The sequence below is a fragment of the Paroedura picta genome, chromosome 2 (assembly GCF_049243985.1).
Source record: "Paroedura picta isolate Pp20150507F chromosome 2, Ppicta_v3.0, whole genome shotgun sequence".
Classification (NCBI taxonomy): domain Eukaryota; kingdom Metazoa; phylum Chordata; class Lepidosauria; order Squamata; family Gekkonidae; genus Paroedura; species Paroedura picta.
In genome coordinates this window covers 77,194,768-77,215,188 of record NC_135370.1, presented here as the reverse complement: position 1 = coordinate 77,215,188, position 20,421 = coordinate 77,194,768, and the positions used below count along the sequence as shown (strand labels likewise).

At 43.9% G+C, this 20,421-nt stretch overlaps 1 protein-coding gene across 3 annotated transcripts in view; it reads right to left on the bottom strand.

The window, feature by feature from the left end:
- Window positions 1-17,709, bottom strand: part of P2RX3 (purinergic receptor P2X 3) — a 59,683-nt gene extending 41,974 nt beyond the window's left edge. The window contains exons 1-2 of one of the 3 annotated variants that reach the window (XM_077320962.1): window positions 17,162-17,709; window positions 3,665-3,800 (exon numbers count right to left, since the gene is read on the bottom strand). In XM_077320962.1, the coding sequence (XP_077177077.1) occupies window positions 3,665-3,800; window positions 17,162-17,295 (270 nt within the window). In that variant the 5' untranslated portion in view covers window positions 17,296-17,709. The remainder of the gene's footprint in view (window positions 1-3,664; window positions 3,801-17,161) is intronic. The other 2 variants (XM_077320960.1, XM_077320961.1) reach the window with 2 other exon arrangements.
- Window positions 17,710-20,421: the final 2,712 nt, after the last annotated feature.

The following is a 20,421-nucleotide window of genomic DNA, read 5'->3' as shown; positions in this document are numbered from 1 at the left end:
ATTGTTTACATCTACCTTAAATCTATTGTAAATATTAATGCACTTAGACTTTTGTGTCAAACTGATGACTATGTAACTGTATTGTTTTATCATGATGTAAACTGCCCCAACCTTTTAGGAAGGGTAATAAAACGAATAAACAAACAAACAAAGCTGTTGGCTGTCCCACTGCTTAGTGTGGCCTGTTTGGCACTGACCTCAGCCTAGTCCTTTTCCATTGTGGCTCTGTGGAATGGGGCTCCCTGAAGAGGTGACGGATGCCACCACCCCAGACATCTCCAGGAGCCTGTTCGTTTGCCAAGACATTTGAGGATTTGACAGCAGGCAGTTTTAAGGAGGGAAGGGGGAGAGTTTTGAAGTTTGCTATTTTATTTTGGTTTTAACTGAAAATGTTTTGATTGTTATTGCAAGCCAACTTGAACCACAAGTAAAGTTGAATATAAATGTTTTAAACAATCAGTCATAGGATGAGCACCACAGCAGATGGAATTATTCTAGCATTCCATAGCCAAATATGAAATGCATGCCTAAAAATAATGACACTGAAAGGTAATATAATTTTTAATTTTAATGTTCAGGACCTTTCACACTAGAAAACAGTTTTTAAATAGAGGTGGTGTCCGGACTTTGGAACTTCCTTCACATGGACTCTTGCTTCTTACCACATTTCTTGTCTTTGTCACTGAAGACTTTTTATTTACTTTCTCTTGGACCCTCTTGTTGGTGTACTTGCACTTATCCAGTTCTTGTCACCATTATTTTTTTAGGTTGTATGTTTAGGCTGTGTTTCAGATTAATTAAGATCTTATTCTGTTTTAATCTGATGTGTCTGAATGCTGCTTTTGTCATCTTGTTCAACAGCTTATAGCTGATTTTGTTGTGATTATACTTTTGCATGTTTCCTTTTTAATACAGAGAGGAGAGGTGGGACTTTAAAAAAAGATAAAAATACTGCTACTATCTCTTCAAACATAGGTTGCCCATCATGAAAACTTAATCTTCACTTTTTTAGAAAAGGAAAAAAACCAAGATTCTTGGAATTCTAATAGCATACCCACAAAGCAAATGCGTAGCAATTTTATACCTCTAAACTGTCATGACTTCTAAAGAATTCCAAGATCGGTCTCTTTCTAAAGCAGTGGTCCCCAACCTTTTTATCACCGGGGACTGGTCATTGCTTGACTTTTTATTTACTTGCTTGACAATTTTACTGAGGCCCGGGGAGGGGGGCAGTCTTTTGTCGAGGGACATCGCTGCCACTGCCTGAGCCCCTGCTCAGCTTGTTTTCCCGCCAGCATCCCTGACTTCCCGATGCCTGCTGGGGGCACTGCCAGCAGCAGCTGCGCAGTGCCACGCCGAGGGGGAGCCTCAGCCATGGCGGCTGCCGGAGAGCACCAAAGGTGAGCCGGTGGCAGAGTGGCAGGGCAGCCCCCGAGGCAGCAGCCGGGGAGGAGGACGAGGAGGAGCCGCAGCCCAGTACTGACTGATCCACGGACCGGTACCAGTCTCCGGACCAGGGGTTGGGGACCACTGTTCCACAGTATAAGTGCTGTCCTAATTCCTCCTCAAAGAATTACCATTCTGAGAATTCCCTGTGCAAAAGGAATCTATTAAAGGTTATGGTACTGATGTGTCAGTTATACATGGCCTGTATAAACATGAGTCAAGGCTATGCATGGCCTCTCTTTAATATATTGTAGGCAGCACAAGTCTTTCTAGCAGAATTAGGACTCAGTGGGGTTTAGATTCAATTTTCTGTTCCCGTGTAATACTGAGCAGTCATTTCATCTCCCTGTGTTTCGATTTTCTCAGCTTGAGGAATATCCTTGATCTTGGACTAAATTCACACACAAAACACTTTTCAGCACATGTGGAAAAACAGAAAGGCAGTTCTAAGTGCATGAGAGGCAGGCTGCGGGTGTGTGAAAAACATAACAGGCCCTTTCAGTGTGCTTAGTCTGTGCTTGTCTTTGGTTTCTGAATTGATGGATGGCCATGCAGAAAGGCTGGTTTAAAGCTGCACTCCAGCGTTCCTGTGGTTTACAGTGCAAGCATTATTACAGCATCAGATTGTATGGGATATCTTCACCATCACAGTTATGGTGGCGCTAGCTCAGCCTGCTTCACTGCCTTTATAACTGTGTGTTATAAGCCTAATGAAGGAGCAGAGGGGAACCTTGCTTCAGAGGGGAAATCATTTGTTCTTGAAGCAGCAGCAGGACAATAGGAAAGCCAGGATCTTTTCCCCTAGAGTTGGAGTGGGGAAGCATGCGATGTCCAAAGAAAAATGTGCTTTAATTCCCCTCCCCCCCTGAAATGGTGTGGCATTCCTATTGGGGAGAGAAGCCTTCAGCTATGCTTGACTCCTTTTTATTTGCTATATGAGTGTTCACAAGGATAACTATGCGCTTAGAGAGCAATAGAGTAACCACTCCCCCAATTTCAAAAGAACTCTGGATGTGAGAGCACACGAGGTGCCCAAGACAGGCACATAAAAACATACACATTTGCACTGCAGCACCAGCAGTCATGTTTCACATTGTCATTTAGTTGTTGAAGTGCCATACAATTTGGGGAACCTGACAAAATTGTAAGACACACACAAAAAGAACAACGAGAGTGTTACCTGACCCCATCCAGCAATATGCAGCTACCCAGTCAGTAGTGCCTACGTGCTACAGATAAGGGCCAGGACACCAGGTTCAAGTCCCCACTGAACCATGACACTCCCTGGGGGACCGTGGGCTAATCATTTTCTCTTTGCCTAACCTTTCACACAGACTGTTACGAGGATAAAAGGGGAATGGGACCATACCCTGCTCAGAGCTCCTCAGAGAAAAATAGGATAGAAATGTCATGGATTTCTCAAGCAGTGACTCACAAAAGCTTATATTCTGCCACAAATTGACTCCTGCTCTTTTCTACTGCTACCCACTATGGAGTGTGATTTCTAGGGTTGCAAGCTCCTTGAAATACCTGCGGAAGACTGAGTTTAGGGAAGGTAGCAACATCAATGGGGTATAATGCCTTAGAGTTCACCTTCCAAAGCTCCTGTCACCTGGAGATCAGTTGTAATCCTTGCAGCTCAGCAAACTGAGTGATTTCGTCTCTTTACAGTAGCCAAAAATATTTCCCCAAATCCTTTCTAAGGATTTCCAAGAACATGACTTCAGTGGGCATTTTCAGCTGCCAGGGAAATCATGATCTGCAGGTAGAAATTCTAGAACCTATGAATGTCTGGCTCTAAGTCAAAGTGGATGTACAAGGGCATCAAAATAGGTGTTTGCATCTGAGGTGCATGCACTGGTACCATTGAATAGGCTATGATCTTTTAATGTTGGTACATGTCTTCATCTGGAATTACTAATTCCTGTGCATGAAGGAATTCCTTGGCCCATTCATGGCTTTAAACAGTATTCCCAAGCATTCTAACTTGAAAGTATATATAACTCATTAAGACTTTCGTCCAAATACATATGTTTACAAATGTGGTATCAGTTCAACAGGACATATCTAGTATGCAGTGCCAAGCACAGAGCCCCAGGTTATTGTTAGCCATATTATATTGTTTGCATCTTGAAACAAAGCCAGTGATCTATTATGCAGGCTTATAAGACATTAATTCCTTCACAAAACCCGTCCCTAAGAACTTAATGAGGAATACCTGTGGAGGTGTGACATAATCAGCTGTGTCCATGACATGGTTGCTGTACTTGCCGAAGCCCTTCACTTTTGTTACCACAGATGACTCAATGGAGGTGTCCCTCATCTGATAGGCCTTCTCATGCAGGAACACCCACCTGGGAAACAGAGACCTATTAGCACCTCTTCTGGGGCTAGGCAGGAGATAACCCTCACACAAAATGGGAAGAGACATAAAAATAATTCTGGAATTACATAAACCAAACTCAGTATTTTATAGTAACTGAGCACAGCTTCAGTCTTCAGCATTTTTGGTTCCTCATAAGGGTCTAACTAAACACTCTTAACCCTTGCAATCAAGCATATTTCGCAAGTTCTATGCTAGGTACTTAATCCTGTACATACAGGGACCTGTGTCGGATCAGCACCATGGTGCATGCAGAAAGAGGGATTCAGCTATTTTCCCAATTTGATATTGGGATTGCCACTTCTAAGGGTGGCCTGAAATTTCCCTGGAATTGCAACAGATATCCAGGCTACGGGCACTATTTCTGGCTGGGTATAAAAACCCTCATTGAACGAGTCATTAGATTCTCAAGAGTGACTTTCTTTTCATCCATTCATTCCTCATTATTGGCTGCGAACCCATCACATGGCGTCTGCTGCTACAGAATGCTAGTGCTTTTTGCCACGGCATAGTTTGCCCCTTCACTCGGTAATATTAGACTCTCTAAATCCAGAAAAAAAATTAGGGCTATTTCTACACAGACGTTCTGCTCGGGTTTACATTCCAACCCAGACTGGGTTTGCAAAAACATGCATGTCAACCTCTAATAATCTATTTTCACTGTATTCTCTCCATTTGCTGCAAACATACTTTGGTTATGATCTTTTTGGAAGACTGCAGTCAAAAGCTGGCCACAAATGACAGCGACACGTCTTGTCTAAATGTGTGGGGAGGGGGAGGGCCCCTCCTCCATGTGATCACTTGATCATCTGCAAAGGAAGCCCCCACAAGAACTCTCCCTACCTGGGAACAGAGATCTTCTGAAGGTAGCATTGATGAACATGGGGAGAGGCATATGCTCAGCCACATCCTCCACAAAGCTGTACCCAGCAGATGAACAGACAATCTCATGGAAGCAGGACCAACAGGCTCATGCCTGCCTCCCATAGTCATTGAATGCATGGGTCTGTCATGTGCACTGGGCTGATCGGTGTTTGTGTGCAGCGTGGAGAGGAAGGTGCACAAGAAAGAAAGAAAGAAAGAAAGAAAGAAAGAAAGAAAGAAAGAAAGAAAGAAAGAAAGAAAGAAAGAAAGAAAGAAAGAAAGAAAGAAAGAAAGAAAGAAAGAAAGAAAGAAAGAAAGAAAGAAAGATTCAGAGGACGTGACAGCTGGCTTGCTTTTCCCATTTCAAGGAAAGTCCTTTTGTGGTGGTGGTGAGGAAAGGCAAGGGAAATGTGGGAGAGACTATCACAGGAATGCTCCATTGCCAGTGAGAATGCTTCTGAGCCTGGCAGCCTCTGTCTGTGGCTACACAGGACACAAACCCTCCCCTTTCTTTGGAAACAGAAACCAAACCACACCTCGTTGCAAAAGCTGAGAGCTAGCCTTAGTGTTCTTCCACCTCCTCCATGCAGGGGGTCCATCAGAAGATCCCAGGAAGCTCTTTACCTTTACCTCTGCAAGGCATGCCCATTCAGGAGCAGCTGCCTCTGGTAGGAGGATGTTTGGCTTGGGACCTTTCAAAATTCGGTACTTTGATCCACCCCCATGGCAGCTATTTTGTGACTGGCCCCATGCCTTGGCAGCCAGCATTGGGCGGAGTGTGTTACCCTTTGGAAAACAGCAACAGTCCTCATGGGCTTAGTAAGACTGGAGGGTTCTTTGCCCGTGAGAAGCCATTTTGGTCATAGCTAAATCACAGCTTTCTCGGTGGCCAAACCATTTCATTTAATCACCTGTAGTATAATCGCCTGTGACAGCTGAAACCCAGAGCAGTCCTCATAAATAAACTACATCCTAAAGTGATGGAAATATCTCTGAGCTATGATGTTTAATAGATGTGTATGATCCCATGATTATATTATTCTCAAGAAGCATGCAAAACAAACAAACTCCCCCTGGCATTAAAATACATTCTTCAAATGAATTTGCTGATCTTTCCAGTCTGTTAAATTTCCTCTCCAAAGTCTAAATGTTAAATGTCAATGAGCTGTTTTTACTATTGGCCACTTCCTTCACCCAGCTCACTCAGATTGGAAAAGCCAGCTGGAGCTGCAACAGAGCTCTGTAGGAGTAGGGGATCAAGGAATTTGGGCAAGGGAAGGACTTTCTTTATATTTATAATAATCCACCCCCTAGTGCAGTCAAACAACAATGCGTAGGCAGAGCATCCAAACTGCCTTCTACTCTGCTGGTAAAACAGATGTGCATTTAAACTCGCCTTGGTTTTGTGAAGTGTCTGGAAACAGAGGGGGACAGAAAAATTAGTGGAGGGAAGGTATTATAGAATCTGTCCATGTTCTTGAAACCCCTGCCAATGCTTATGCTCTGAGACCACCTGCCCCTGATCTCTAAGGGTGTTGGGCACCAGAACACTGTGCTTATTCAGTGAGGACGGAACTGAGCCTTGGTACTGAAAACGGATTAGTGACTTATACTCCATGCCTCAGCACAAAATTATCTAGAGCAGAAGAGGCAAGGAGGGCATACCTGTAACTGGAAGGGGAGGTGAGAGAACAAAAAGACCCCTTTAACACAGTGCTGCCGAGATGAAGGTGAAATGAAAAGAGATTACAGGATTGCTGTATAGAGGAGAACACTTATCAGGTTCTTTCATGAGTTGCTGGCAGGGTTACATCCTCCAGGCGGGACTTGGAGTTTTCCCAAAATTACATCTGATTTTCAGATCAGTTTCCCTGGAAAAAATGACAGCTTGGGAGGCAGCTAGGGAATAAGATACCCACTGAGCTCCCTCTCCTTCCCAGACTCCGCCCACCTCAGGCTCTGTCCCCAAGCCCCCAGGGATTTCCCAAGCTAGAGCTGACATCCTGACTCTTGTGATGAGGGATATTCTGGATTTTTGCGGATGCCATACGAGGAAGGAAGGGATGGGGAGAGATCTTAGTGGGACCTTCTAAAGCAGCTCTTTCTGCCTGGGGAGCTGATGGCCATAGTCTGCAGGCCAGTTACACTTCCAGGAGATCTCCAAACCCAAGCTGAAGGTTAGCAGGTCGCTGGCCATGGTTGTAGAGTCAGTGGCAAGGAAAGTGCTGGGCTTTCATTTGTGTGGAAGACATGCTTGGTGAGTGTACCTGTAAGCCCTGTTTTTAAGGCTAGGTGTGTGTAGGGAGGACAGACTGCAGTTGTCCTTGGGAAGGAGAAAAGACTGCATATGTTCAGAGGCATTTTATTATTACTCTTGACTATCTTTAGGCTATTCTTCACACCTTGGTGTTCTATAAAATGGAACCAGTGCCTTCTAGATGGCTACATACATGGTATCTGATCTGTTTTACCTTGTTTGTCATTTGGAACCACCTACTTTACATGCATTTGTACTTTACTTTACATACTTTGGTTCCTACATTCTGCTTGTAGCATACCTGAGTTTGAATTGCATAGGCTCCACCTTTGTCTGCCTGACCATGTGCTCTTCTTCCCAGGTCCCCCCCCCCACTCATGTGTCCCTGATTTCATTTATGGCAGGGGTAGTCAAACCTGTGGTCCTCCAGATGTTCATGGACTACAATTCCCAGCGTTTGCTGGCAGGGGCTCATGGGAATTATAGTCCATGGACATCTGGAGGACCACAGGTTGACTACCCCTGATCTATGGTATGGCTGAGTGTATGAGTGGACAAGACAGCTGAGACCAGCCGTTGAACCCTTTGCAAAGGCATTGGGCTTGCCAACTCTGGGAAATACCTGGGAAATACCTGGATATTTTTGGGGAGGGGAAGGACCTCAGCAGACTATAATGCCAAAGAGTCCATGCTGATGTGGAGCAAAACGCATGTTGGGTGTGAATTCTCCTTGAACACTATTTTGTTATGATAAGATGAGAAAGACACTTTGTGTTGTATTTGGCTGGCTTTGGTCACTGTATAAACATTCAGCTATTTTCCTCTTGATTGTTTATTACTGTATGACCTGTTGTATACATTTTCATTTGCTTGAGAGATCCACGCAGTTGGTCCATACTGGACTATGTAGTAATTGCATTGTCAGTTATAATATTCTTGTTGAAAACACACTGTATGTCTAACATTACTGAGTTAGGTAGCCGAGTGCACAAGGAACTTTTGGCATTTGTTTGGCCCGCCTGGAGAATGGCAACCCTGTGAGTGGCAAGGATGGATACACACTAAAGACAATCCAAGTTGTAGGTCAATAACTTAGTCACCGTGCTACACCAGACACATCTACTGCTGATGCAAGCAAGAGCCGAGACAGAAGAATCTCTACTAGGCCTTGCTATAGCCAAAACTGCTTCCCCGCAGGGTTATCTATCAGGGCATCCTTGGCAGACAGGTAGCAACTTTTTCTCCAGATCAAAGCGAGGCCATTCCTGTTTCACTTCTTGTTGTGTGCTGCCCCCTTCTGCCCAGTTTCCTCTTGGCTTATTGCAGATAAAAAAAGCATTCCTCTGTAACAGAAGGCTCTGGCACCACCAATTTCACCAAGCATGCATCCCTCGTTTGCCAAATATGAAAGGGTCACTTCAGTCCTGAGCACATTTATTCTGACGGAAGTCCCACTGATTTCAATTAAGCCTGCTCCCAATTATTAGCATGTGCGCAAGAGTGCAACGTCTAGGGTAAATGTCTCCTGTGAGTTTCAGTGAATCATCATAGATTAAAGGGCCTTTCTCATCATTATTTCCTGAATACCACAGGTTTATGTATGTCATCTCTCCAATTATTCTTAGCATAACAGACATCTAGTCCCCAATCAATCACATCCTTTGGCAAACTGTTTCAACTGCCAATTATCTTTCCTCTTGAATATTTGCACCCAATTTACAGTGTCAGAGCTTCACTCCCTCTGCTGGATCTCATTCTGTTTGAATACCCATTCTACACTATGACACATCACTTCCCTGGTTCAGGTAGATGCTTAGGAAGAACGCACAAGCACAGCCAACGCCACCAGCTTTATAGTCAAAGATTCCCTCTGAACCTAACAAGAGGAGGAAAAACCCTTATGGGGGATCAGATGCTGCTATTCAAGGATGGAAGCCACTAATGGATCAAATCAAATTACAGTTTTGTCCAAATTCACTTGGCACGTAACATATGTTAACAAGACTGAGCACTGTCACAGTGCAGTGAAGCAGCTGCTTCTCCTGGGTGGCCCAGCTGTGTCCTCTGTTTGGTTAATGGAAGGAGCTGTGGCTTCTCGCTTTGGACCTCTGAAGTACAGCTGTCCAATGCATAATAAGGGTTGAACAGAACCCAGAAGACTTCCCCCTGAGAAGCTTCTGTGCAACCAGGTTTTGTTTCCTCAGCACCTGAACTGTTCCATTTTGGCAGACAGGCAAACCAAAAAACTATTATTCTCCCATCCTGCAGATTCTTCACGAGGGCTGTGTGGGAGGGGCTTGTGGGCATGAAGATCATGAACTGTGGGAGACCCAGATATTTTCTCTCCCTTCGCCCCATTTTATACCCTTTCTTGGGGTGGATTATGATCTAGGGTTTGTTTTACTGCTTTAGAGGCCAAAAGCTGCCTTGTTATACTACGCATTTATTCTGGTCATTTATTCTGTTGAAAAAAAAAGTGAACATGAAAAGGTTTTTCCCCTTTCACCTTGTCATTTCAAGGCACCTTTGTTCATCATTTATAGGTAGATACAGATAGATAATTAATTTTCTTAAAGAGTTGGAATGTACATTAGCCTTGATTTTCTCAGAAACAATGAATGGCACCCTCTTCTATGTTTATTTTGTAGTGAGTTCATGATAATGGCCTGAGACAGGGGCCATAACGAGCAAGCATAGGAGTCTTTCTGTCCTCTGACAGCAGTTACAGTTGTAAAATTCTATGTTCGGAATCTGAATTTATATAATTAGTATGTCAGGGTAAGGACCTGCAGGAGAGAGTATGGTAGCTCTACTGACACAAAAGAACATACATTCATCTGACATACTTCATTGGTCTAGCACACTCAGGATTGTCTCCTCAGAATCATAGAGTTGGAAGGGGCCATACAGGCCATCTAGTCCAACCCCCTACTCAGTGCAGGATCAGCCTAAAGCATCCAGGATAATATCTGTCCAGCCACTGCTTGAAGACTGCCAGTAAGTGGGAGCTCACCACCTCCTTGGGCAGTTGATTTCATTGCAGAACTACTTTGAATGTGCAAAATCTTTTCTTGATATCTAGCCAACATAGTTTTCCATGTAGTTTAAACCCATTTCTGTGGCTCCTGTCATCTGCTGCCAACAGGAACCTTTTTCCTACCCTCCTCTAAGTGACAATCTTTCAAATACTTAAAGACTGCAAAATCATGTCCGCTCTCAACCGCCTCAGACTGGCAGCAGACCTCCAGTGTCTTTCACATCACTTTTAATCGGATCCTTCTAACCGAAGAAGATGCATATTGAAACTGGGACCTTCTGCATACAAAGCAGACGTTCTTCCATGGAGCCACAGCCTTGATTATTGAAATGAACACATGGTCCCCCTTTCTTTTCAGAATGTTAAGCACATGGTCTCAGAGTTTTTATCAGATCTAGGACAGCTTAATGTGTGAATGAACTCTTTAGGACATGTCTAGATGTGCTCCATGTGTGTTGCGGGTATTTGGGATGATGGACCAGAACAGATCTTTCTAGGGACTTTCTGGACTACTTTGATACTTCTTGCTCATTTTGTGGGCAGGCTTCTCAATGGTCTCACTCCACTGTAATAAATGGATGACCTTTAGGCCTGGTAAAGCCAGCATCATGGCTATCCTGTTGTGTAACTGGAGACAGCATCATGCATAGCTGCAGCACTCTAGCAATTTCCACAAATTCATATGGTATGGGGTGTTTTCTTAGAGACTGGAGAGATTGCTTGAGCACTGTGGAGTTATGTCACCACAGTGGCATTTCCCCCTCCCCCATTTCAACCTGCACGTTTTCAAGCTCTGCAGAGCCAATGAAGAGAGGTGTACAGCCTGCAAATGCGCATCAACAGATATTGCTCTCATAAGATGTATTGGTGGAGAGTCCCATTAAGTTGCAACCTGGCTTGTGTCAAATTGCAAACTGGCAGGAGATGGCCTGCAAGCTTGCAGTGGCCTGCCTCTACCTGGATTTCCTTGATGGTCTCCCATCCAAGTACTAACCAGGGCCAACCCTGCTTAGCTTCCAAGACATAATGAGATCAGGCTAGCTTGGGCCATTCAGGTCAATGCATAAGGTATTTTGCTTATTTTCAGGTATCAAAAATATTCTATTCCAAGCCTTGTAAAGTAGACCAGTGGGCCACCACTGTTCTATTTCATATAGAATGCAACAGAATTCCAAAGTGGTTCTATATTACCAAATGACAAACTGCACTCTATTCTTGTGGTCAAGGGAGTATCCATTCTGCACAGTAACTTGGATTTGTACTGCTAATGTATTTTCTCTTCCAGTAAACAAGGAATGCTCTCCAATTTTCTGGCTCAGAAAGCAAAATGATACGTATAACTGAACTTCTTTGTGAAAAGGTCCTAAGCCAAACTATAAGAGTAGTTAGACGTGTCAAACAAGGTGGGGGAGTAGGGCCACTAAACTGATATATCAAGAACAAGGAACACTGCAAATCCCTTTGGAATCTTTTTATCGATTTGAAAACATATGAATCACAACTCCCCTTTCATATTGCCTTCAACTATCTGTTTGGGGGCGCGGGGGGGGGGGGGGAGATTGGTTTAAAAACAAAGCCTAACATTTAGCCCAGAGCTCACAAAATGATGCAGAAGCAGGGACATTTTCTCCCTTCCACTTGAGAGGTCTCAAGAGGGGATATGCACTTGAAAAAACTTAGCATTTCTTGAATTTGGAATCAGGAAGGCTATAATTACCAGTATTGTGAGGAATTTGGGTCCCCAACAGTATTGGGATTTGGGTTGGATTCTTTGGGGGGAATTTGGGTCTGTTATTACCTGGAGTGGAATCTTTGGGGGGAGTACGGGGATGGAATAGCTCTTTTTCAAACAAATTAGACCAACATTGCAGGAAACCTAGTCTGGCTTGCCCACAAGTTTCAAGTAGATTGGATTACGGGGTTCAGTTCTACAGGTCCTTGGACAAGGCACCCCCAGGCATCCTATGGTGTGTCTGTGTGTGTGTGTGTCTGTGTGTGTGTGTGCGTGCATGTTTTCTCTGCAGCAAATAAGCCAATAGTCAAATGCACAAGAACAAGGAACAACTGGTGAGAAGCCTTCCAATGCAAACAGAACCAACAACCCAACAGGACCAATGTCAAACCAGAGAATCGTAGCAGAGAACTGATGCCCCTAATGTGGCAAGTGCAATACAATCAGTCTCAAACTAGAGAATCTAAGGCACACCCACTTGACCAAGGCAACTTGACCTCCACCAAACCAAGACAGTGACACAGATATAATGTAAAACCAAAAAAAAAAAAAAAACAGTCCTGGAAGCCTTATAATGCTGCCTCCAAGTGTTTCCGTATATTCCCAAATATTTCCAGATTTTTCTGTACCCATTTACCAGTATCCCAAGACACTCCGATTACCATCCAGTTACTCCAAAATAACCAGGAAGCACCAGTAAGTTATTTGGGTGCTGTGTTTGAGGACAAAACATTCATTTATATTTAATTATATATTTATTTACTGACCAAAGGTTTCCAGGTAGAACTCAAGGGCGATTCTGTACACCATAACATTAGCATGATACTTGCCCCCCCAAGATGCTATATTCTGGGCACTCCACATAATGTCACCAACCTCCCACATCTGGCCAGCAAACTTCACACTAAATCCGCCATTTTAAAGTGCAAGTTAGTGAATCCCAAAAAGTGGATTCACCAGCCTAAAAGGTGCTTTCCTCCAGTAGACAAGCAGCACACTATATGTCAAAGAAATGTATGGAGGCAAGGAAGTACTATCTCCGCCTCCAGTGTTCCAAACGTGCACCTGCCTCCCTCTCCCTTCTCCCAGGAATGGGATTTTTTTAAGTGAACTGCCTAGAACAACGAATAGGCATACAAGTGTGCAGGCAAAGCCAAAATCCCCCCCCCCCCAAAGTTGTCACATAAAGGATGCCTCTCTAAAGTCCACCCCACCCCAACACAGTAATGAGATTAATTTTTTTTAAAGATACAGGACTCATGATTCCATAAGGCAGTGTTCCCCAACCCCCGGCTGTGGAGCACTCAGTACCAAGCTGCGGCGGGGAGCAATTGGCTGCTTCAGCAGCCGAATCACTCAAGCCTAGGAGAGAGGGAGGCGCAGGGCAGGGGGGGGGAGAGGGAGAGCAGCACTCGCCAGCAGGCGCAAACGCGCAGGTGCAAAGCTACCACACCTGCGCGTTTGTGCCCGTGCCTCCCCCCGCAACCACTCTCCCTCTTCCCCCCTGGTCCCCAGGCCTCCCTCTCCCCTCCCTGGTCCCTGGCCTGAAAATGGTTAGGGACCACTGCCATAAGGAGTGGCTTTATAAAAAGCACTATGCATCTATGATGATTAGATGCATAGGTATTTAAACTGAGAACTATTTTTAAAAAATTGGTGGGCATTCTGGGACCTTTAAAAAAAGGAGAAGAGGGACTGGCTGCCTGGCTTGATTGACAGGCAGAAGAGTCGCAGATAAACCACGTTGCAATCTTCCGCCATTTCCAGCAGTGCTTGTGGAGGGTAAGAAGCACAAAAAGGTGGCAGACTACAGCGAGATGGCAAGAAGGTGAGGAATGGCTGGAGGAGAGATAATATTTAGCGTTATGCCATTCCGCATAACACCAATAGCATAACACTATTTTTTTGCTATGTGTGGAAAGGCCCCAAGAATTCCATCTATCCTGTGGATCAGCATGACGGTCCCAAACTATCTAAAGTTAGCTGTGATGCTGAAACTCATGAAATCAACTCATTAGAAGTGAAATTGTATCACAGTGTTGGGCTATTTGGATTCATGACTGCACAAAATAAATCACTTCTCTTGGACCCTTAGGAGGGCAGAGCTCACAAGCTAGTTTCCAGCAGGGACTCTGTAGGCAGAAGGGTAAAGGGAGGGGGTGGGAGAGAGAATGGCTGGCAAGTGGCTATCCATGCTAATGGAGCTCTGGTTAACTATATCAAAGCAAAGGGAGAACTCAGTCCAAGCGCTCAGGCAGAGCTGGGGGAGGGTAATGAGGGTGATGCCAGGGCACCAGCCATTTCCTGCCATCAGTCCCTCCATCCATATTCCTCTGGCCTGAAGCCCAGGAAGCAAGTCTGTGCCAGGTCCAGCAAACAATCTCACACAGTTCCAACACGGTTGCAGTTCTCACGCAGTCTCCGCTCCATATTCACCATCCCTTGATACAGAGTTATTTATTATACCACTGCTACCACGACATCCTCTTCTCACAGCAACAAAAACTGTGAGAACTTAATGTTGCCCCATTTTAATCATAAGTGTTCAGAGGGGAAAGCCTTGCTCAACTCAAGGACCTGCCCAGTGTTATTTATGCAAACAGAATGGTCAATTTCCCCTCATCTTGGCTGTGGTTATGCTCATAGCAACCTTGACATCTCATTTTACAGATTAGAAATTCCGGCTTGAAAAGGGCAATGTAGCTGGAGCCATATATAAAATCCATGGTAGAGGTCAAACTTGAACCTGGAACCATGTTTGTAGTCATTGGACTACACTGTTATAGTGTTGTTGTTGGGAAAAGCTTAATGCTTTTCCTCAGCAAGCGCAATGTAATAAATATTGAGTTTCTTGGCAAAAACTGGCATTGTGATGAATACATTTATTCTCCTCTGACAAGGATTTGTTTTGTTGTTATTTTACAAATATAAAACTTTTCCAAGTCCCACATAATATCCACTGGACCACACAGTTGTGCTATCTCACACTCTTCCAATACAAGGGTATTGCCTCTGCACAATCTCTTTGGTTTACCAGACCAAAAGAACTTTTTAAAAGCACCCCACTCAGGAACCACAGTATTCTAAAGCAGGATTATACTTTCCAGATAGAGACTGTCTAGTGATGTTACACTAGCATCCCAAAAGATGCTTCCTTATTGTTGTGACCTTCCTAACTGCTCTTTCCTCTTACGAATAGCTGTTAGCTTTCACACGTTACCTCACAACAACTAGCCCTGAAGTTGACTTATCCACAGATATTGTCTCCATGCATGTGATCTCACCAGTCATGACTATTCTCCCAAACATCCCACCCCGCAGGTGAGCTCGCTGATACCTAGTCAACATGCTCTTGTGTGTCTCATCACAGTGTAGTGACCCATCCAGTAATTCACACATGAGGATTTCCCTCCCTCTGAAGAAAAGTTTCTCTCCCCACTATAACCCTGAAGATTCAGGAGCAATCCTGCAGCTATCAATGGACTGATCTACAATAAGTGGATTGGTAAACAAATCCTTCCCAAACTGCCTTTGCACAGTCATGGCTTCCCTCGTATATCTGACCAATTCCCCCGGTGTCCCCTGTGCAGTCATCTGCTGCCATGGTGATTTCCAAGCGGAAACAGCCATCAGTGTTTCCATCCCCACATGCTTAAGCATGCAGAACTGCCTCTCTTGCCCACATTTGCAGCAATATCCACCCGATACAGTCATGCATAAGGTAGGCTTCAGAGGACAGCCTGTAGCACTGGGACATGTGGTGAAGCAAATTTTACTGTATCGCCATGAAGTATTAGAAATTTGGAATGGAGTTGTGACAAAAATTGCCTTGCCACATGTCTGGATGATAAAGATTATTAGATGTCCATGTGGTTATAGTTATCCAGCAGAGGCAATTTTAGAATCCAAGCTCATTTTGCAAAAGGTTTCAAATTATCCCTCCAAATTCATACTTTCCTTTGCAAGACGATGTGACCACATGTGTCAATAATTTCACTTATATAACTATACTCTTAAATTATCTTGTTGGACCAGAGGCAGTCAGTTACATAGAGTCCTAAATGACATAATAACTAACCCGCACAGTACATGCACAACTAGAACAAGTGTCATAAAGTACCTATGTTAGTTTGTTGCAGCAAAACAACAAACAATTTTCAGAAGCCTGTGGGAGAATATTTCCATTTACTGGGACTCTCTGCTGACCTGAAAGCCACAGTTCTTCAACAAAAAGAGACTCCTGCATGAAATTGTTCAATTAGAATTTATTAATAGGCTTAATTGTATTGGCCACAGCTTAAATAGAAGCAACACTTTTCTTAGCCACTAAAGGTGTTAAATGGCTCAACTTAACATATTCTACATACTTATCACCAGTTACAAAAGTTGTGAAGTCTTTGTGCTTATCCTGTAAACTTTCCCATTTTTAAGAAAAATGTCACAGATCTTACCTCTTCCATGATCTGTTCACAATTTCCCCTTATCCCTGTGTGTATATAATTCTGCAAACTGAGGTTTCATTCCATACATCTGATGAAGTGAACTCTAGTCCATGCTACAATAATGCTTTCAGGTACCACCAGACTCTTTGTTGCCACAGGAATGACAGCTCTCATTTGCCTGCTAAAGAGACCTCCCCTGGGCTAATGGTGAGCAAAAATTGGCTATTATAGCATTAAACTCTCTACTGAGCTGCCCCCCCAAACTCCCCCCCCCCCACAGCCGACCTATGAAAGAAGGGAAGTTCTTTCTAACTGTTACCTAAAATAGTCAGCAAGACTGCAGTTCCATAAGACCTTGAATCACCACCTGCACCATGTAGCTACAGGGTCCTTTTTGGGAGCTAGCAACCATTACCAGTGGAATCATTACAGAGACCATTTCCAATATAAGCATCCCTGCTTCTCAGGACCAGCCAGGGTAAACCTCTGAACTGATTTCCCCTCAGTTAGCCATTCTTGTCTGGCTTCTCATACCTTTCAGTAATAAGGTAGATTCTTCAAACAATCAGGCTATCCTTGGCCATTCTTTCCCACCACCTAATCCTACCTCCTCTATTAACAGCTCTGCTTAAGAATTCAAAATGTCCCACCTCAGAAACTTAAATTCATTTTTATTTTAAAAACATTTAGTATTTCTACAAAATCTTTAACAATCAAAGCATTCCACATATAACTCTCACTGAGTTATAACCTTAACACCAGCCCTGCCAAGAAACCAGTTATTATCCTCCATTGCAGTTCTCGGGTGGAGAAAGAGCCACCTACTGAGTTTTGTGGCAAAGGTGAGATTTGACCCAGGGTTATCCCAGATCACAACTCATTTGCCTAGCCACTACTACACAACAAGGTGACTTGTGGGATTTAAACCCTTACCTGGCCTTCCCATTTCCTCCTGCCCCAAGATGGAATATACTTCCCCCATTCACCTGCCTTCTCTCACCCAATGAAGTAGGAAATGATGAGCAACTGGACAGCCCGATTAATCACGCCGATGGTCCAACTTTTCACCACCACTGATTTGGTGGTTTCGTAGGTGAAGAAGTCTGCCACGCAGTTCATGCTGGAGGAAAGCATGGGCTTAGAAGAACAAATCCAAGATGTTCTGGAGTCCAGATGAGAATGTCAAGGAGTTGTGATCATGCTAGGAACAGGCACAGCAGCATGCGTACCAATACACAATACAGAAGCTGCCCTTTTAAGTTCTCTTACTGGCGCCTTCCTGCTCTTCTCTGCTGCTACTCTGAGCAATCTTGAACAGTGGGGACCCCTTTAATAAGATCTCTCCCTCAGCCGCACTCTCAACTATGGTGATGCCATCAGGGGAAGGTGGGGCTTTCCAGTGCATCAATTACAAATTGGATTCTAGCAAGTATGTGGATGGAAGAGATCTAAGCACATTAAATAATGAATCCACAATTGCTGCATTTTCTCTGAGTGGTGTTTCTGCCTTACAGATGCTGCTTCCTCAGTGTGAGGTCTTTACATTATCAGGAATGGTGGGGGAGGGGATTAGGAAGGGGGGGAAGAAGGCTGAATTTCTCTGGAGGCAAACCTGAAAGCAGGAAATAATCATGGCATGATGACCCCAATAGCTCCCTAATAACCTCAAACAAGTGATAATGCAAACCAGAGCACAATGAAGGCTCCCTGTGGACCATCTGTCTCCAGGCATGTGATACAAATTCATCTACATAAGTATATTTAACTCTTTCAGCTAGATAAGGGCCATTTCTCCAGGCAGTGATGTACAAGAGTGCAGAGTATACAGCACTGACCATCTTAAAGGGCAAAATCTGGTAGAGCTAGAATTAAACAGAAACTCCTGCTGAAGCATTTAGGAAGTAGATGTTCACCTAAGGAAGATCAGAGGCATTAGCAGGGACTACTCATCAAGAGGCTTCTTGTGCTATCAAACAGACCTTGTGGGCTGTTCTTTATTCACATGGGAAATGTCCAATGGATGAGACCTTTCTTGCTTGCCAATGCCAGAGTTAGCAAGTATATCTGAAACAGCAAGGCTCCTCAGGTATGACCCAGAAGATCTGTTTTCAGGATAAATGGTCCACGTAGTCTTCTGCAAGATTTCAAGGGTTGCAGGGAATGCTGACTCTAACTGCCAACCATGTGACTGGCTAAAGCATCTGTCATCAGTGGTGGATCAGAATGCAGCAGGTCTTAGGTGGATCAACTGACAGCAACATGACTATTTTCTATTCATTATCTTTTAAAGGATTTTCTTTTTCAATATAAGGAGAAGAGCGGGTTTTTTTGCACCCCGCAAAATGGCTTTCAATTGCCTACCCTTCCTCTCCCCAGAACACACTCTGTGAGGTAGTTGAGGCTGAGAGAGCTCTGAGAGAACTGTGACAGGGCCAAGGTCACTCAGCTGAATGCATATGAATGAGTTGTGGGGTATCAAACTCAGTTCTCCAGACTAGAGGCTTCTGTTCTTAACCACTACACCAAGCTGGCTCTCTTGGTGGAACACAGAAGGCAATTCAGTGTATAAAGGAACAGACTTGCAATTCTCCCTGTTACTTCAGATTGGTCCCTGGGATGTCGGAAAACCCACCACTTTCTCTTGCCCCCCGAGGTTTTCTTTTGTGGAAAAAGATAATTTGAATAGAATAAAGATTAGGAAGTTTATTCAGACCAGATTATTAAGACATAGGGTGAGCCTTTAGCTTATAAATTTCCCTCAAAGAAAGTTACATACAAACTTATAAGGGTACATTGGTTCATGTACAGTAAGCCTGATGCAATGGAATTTTACTAAACTGTCATAGTACAACATCTGGTCAACAACTTCAGTTTCAGCTGGTATTAACCAATTGTATGATTAGAACAGTCCATTTGAGGACACTGCTAATAAAGCAGTTTGCTTCCCCATTATTACAAATTAACAACTGGTGTACTCTGGGAGTAGCCAGCATTCTCCAAGGGCATTGATTCTGAGAAAGACTCAGGCAGAGATTGACTCAATAGGGATAAATGGATGGACAGATAGGAACTGGCAATCAGGTATAAACTAAAGTTAAAAACAAAGTGTTTCAGCAGCAGTAGACAACTGAGAAATGATGCAGGTTTGAAATAGCAATGACATGTAGAATGGTAGAGCTTCCTTACACTGACTCAGTCCATGCAGTTACTCCACCTAAGCCTGTTACAATCCGTGAGCTATGAAAAAGGTACAATTGTACAGCGTGCAATTCAATCTCAAGTGAATACAAACAAATCCAAGCTGTTTTTTTTCCTATTTATCTCTGGAATCTGTTAACCATTGCCATTATGCTGTATGTTAATTTACTCTCACACTTTGCCTATAAGTAAGTTGTCGGGCTGATGTCTGCTGTCAGGCTGATGTACCACTAAAACCACAGCATTTTTGCAAATCCTACAGTGCATCCTCATCATGATGTCACACCTGTTTTTTGTCAGAAGTGATGTCGATGTGCTGGCATAATGCTCGCATGATCATTTCTTCTCTTGCAAGGGAAATCATGCTCAACATGGCAAAATCATATCACATGATGAGGGATGGGAGTCACAGCCTAGGATCATTGTAGGAGTAGTAATGGTAGAAAGACATCCATGATTGTTAGGGGAAAAGCATCTTCTGCACAGCACTGCAACATTTGTTGCTAACCTCCAGCTGGAGCCTGGAATTCTAGAATCTATATATACTATTAGGGCCATTGGTGGATACTTAAACCTCCACAAATATATATATATATATTAAAAAGCAATCTCTGCACTTATCTCAGGCTCAGTGACATGGCAGACCAGGAACCATGTTTGGCCCAGTGGTGGTGCAGTAGGCCAGGAAATATGCTGGGTCTGGTGCTAGCATGGCACTAAGGAGCTGTGCCGGCCTTGGCAGTGGATGCTCCTGGACTCAGGAGCATCCCAAGTGGGGTCTAGGGGGGGATATGGGAACCCCCAGTGAGCATCACAGGTCCCCACTGATATCCAGGCTACAGTTTCCTAAAGAAAATAGCAGGATGGACTCCACTTAGTTCCTTTTCTTCCCCAAACTCCACCTTTCTCCAGGCCCTCCCCCAAGTATCCAGGAATTTCCAAGCCACAGCTGACAACTCTAGGTAATGCAAACTACCCTGAACGTGGAGGAACAATGGGATAAAATATATAAGTGCCTGCATTAATTGCTACCTCCTGTATGTTGCCCTATGGTTAAGATAA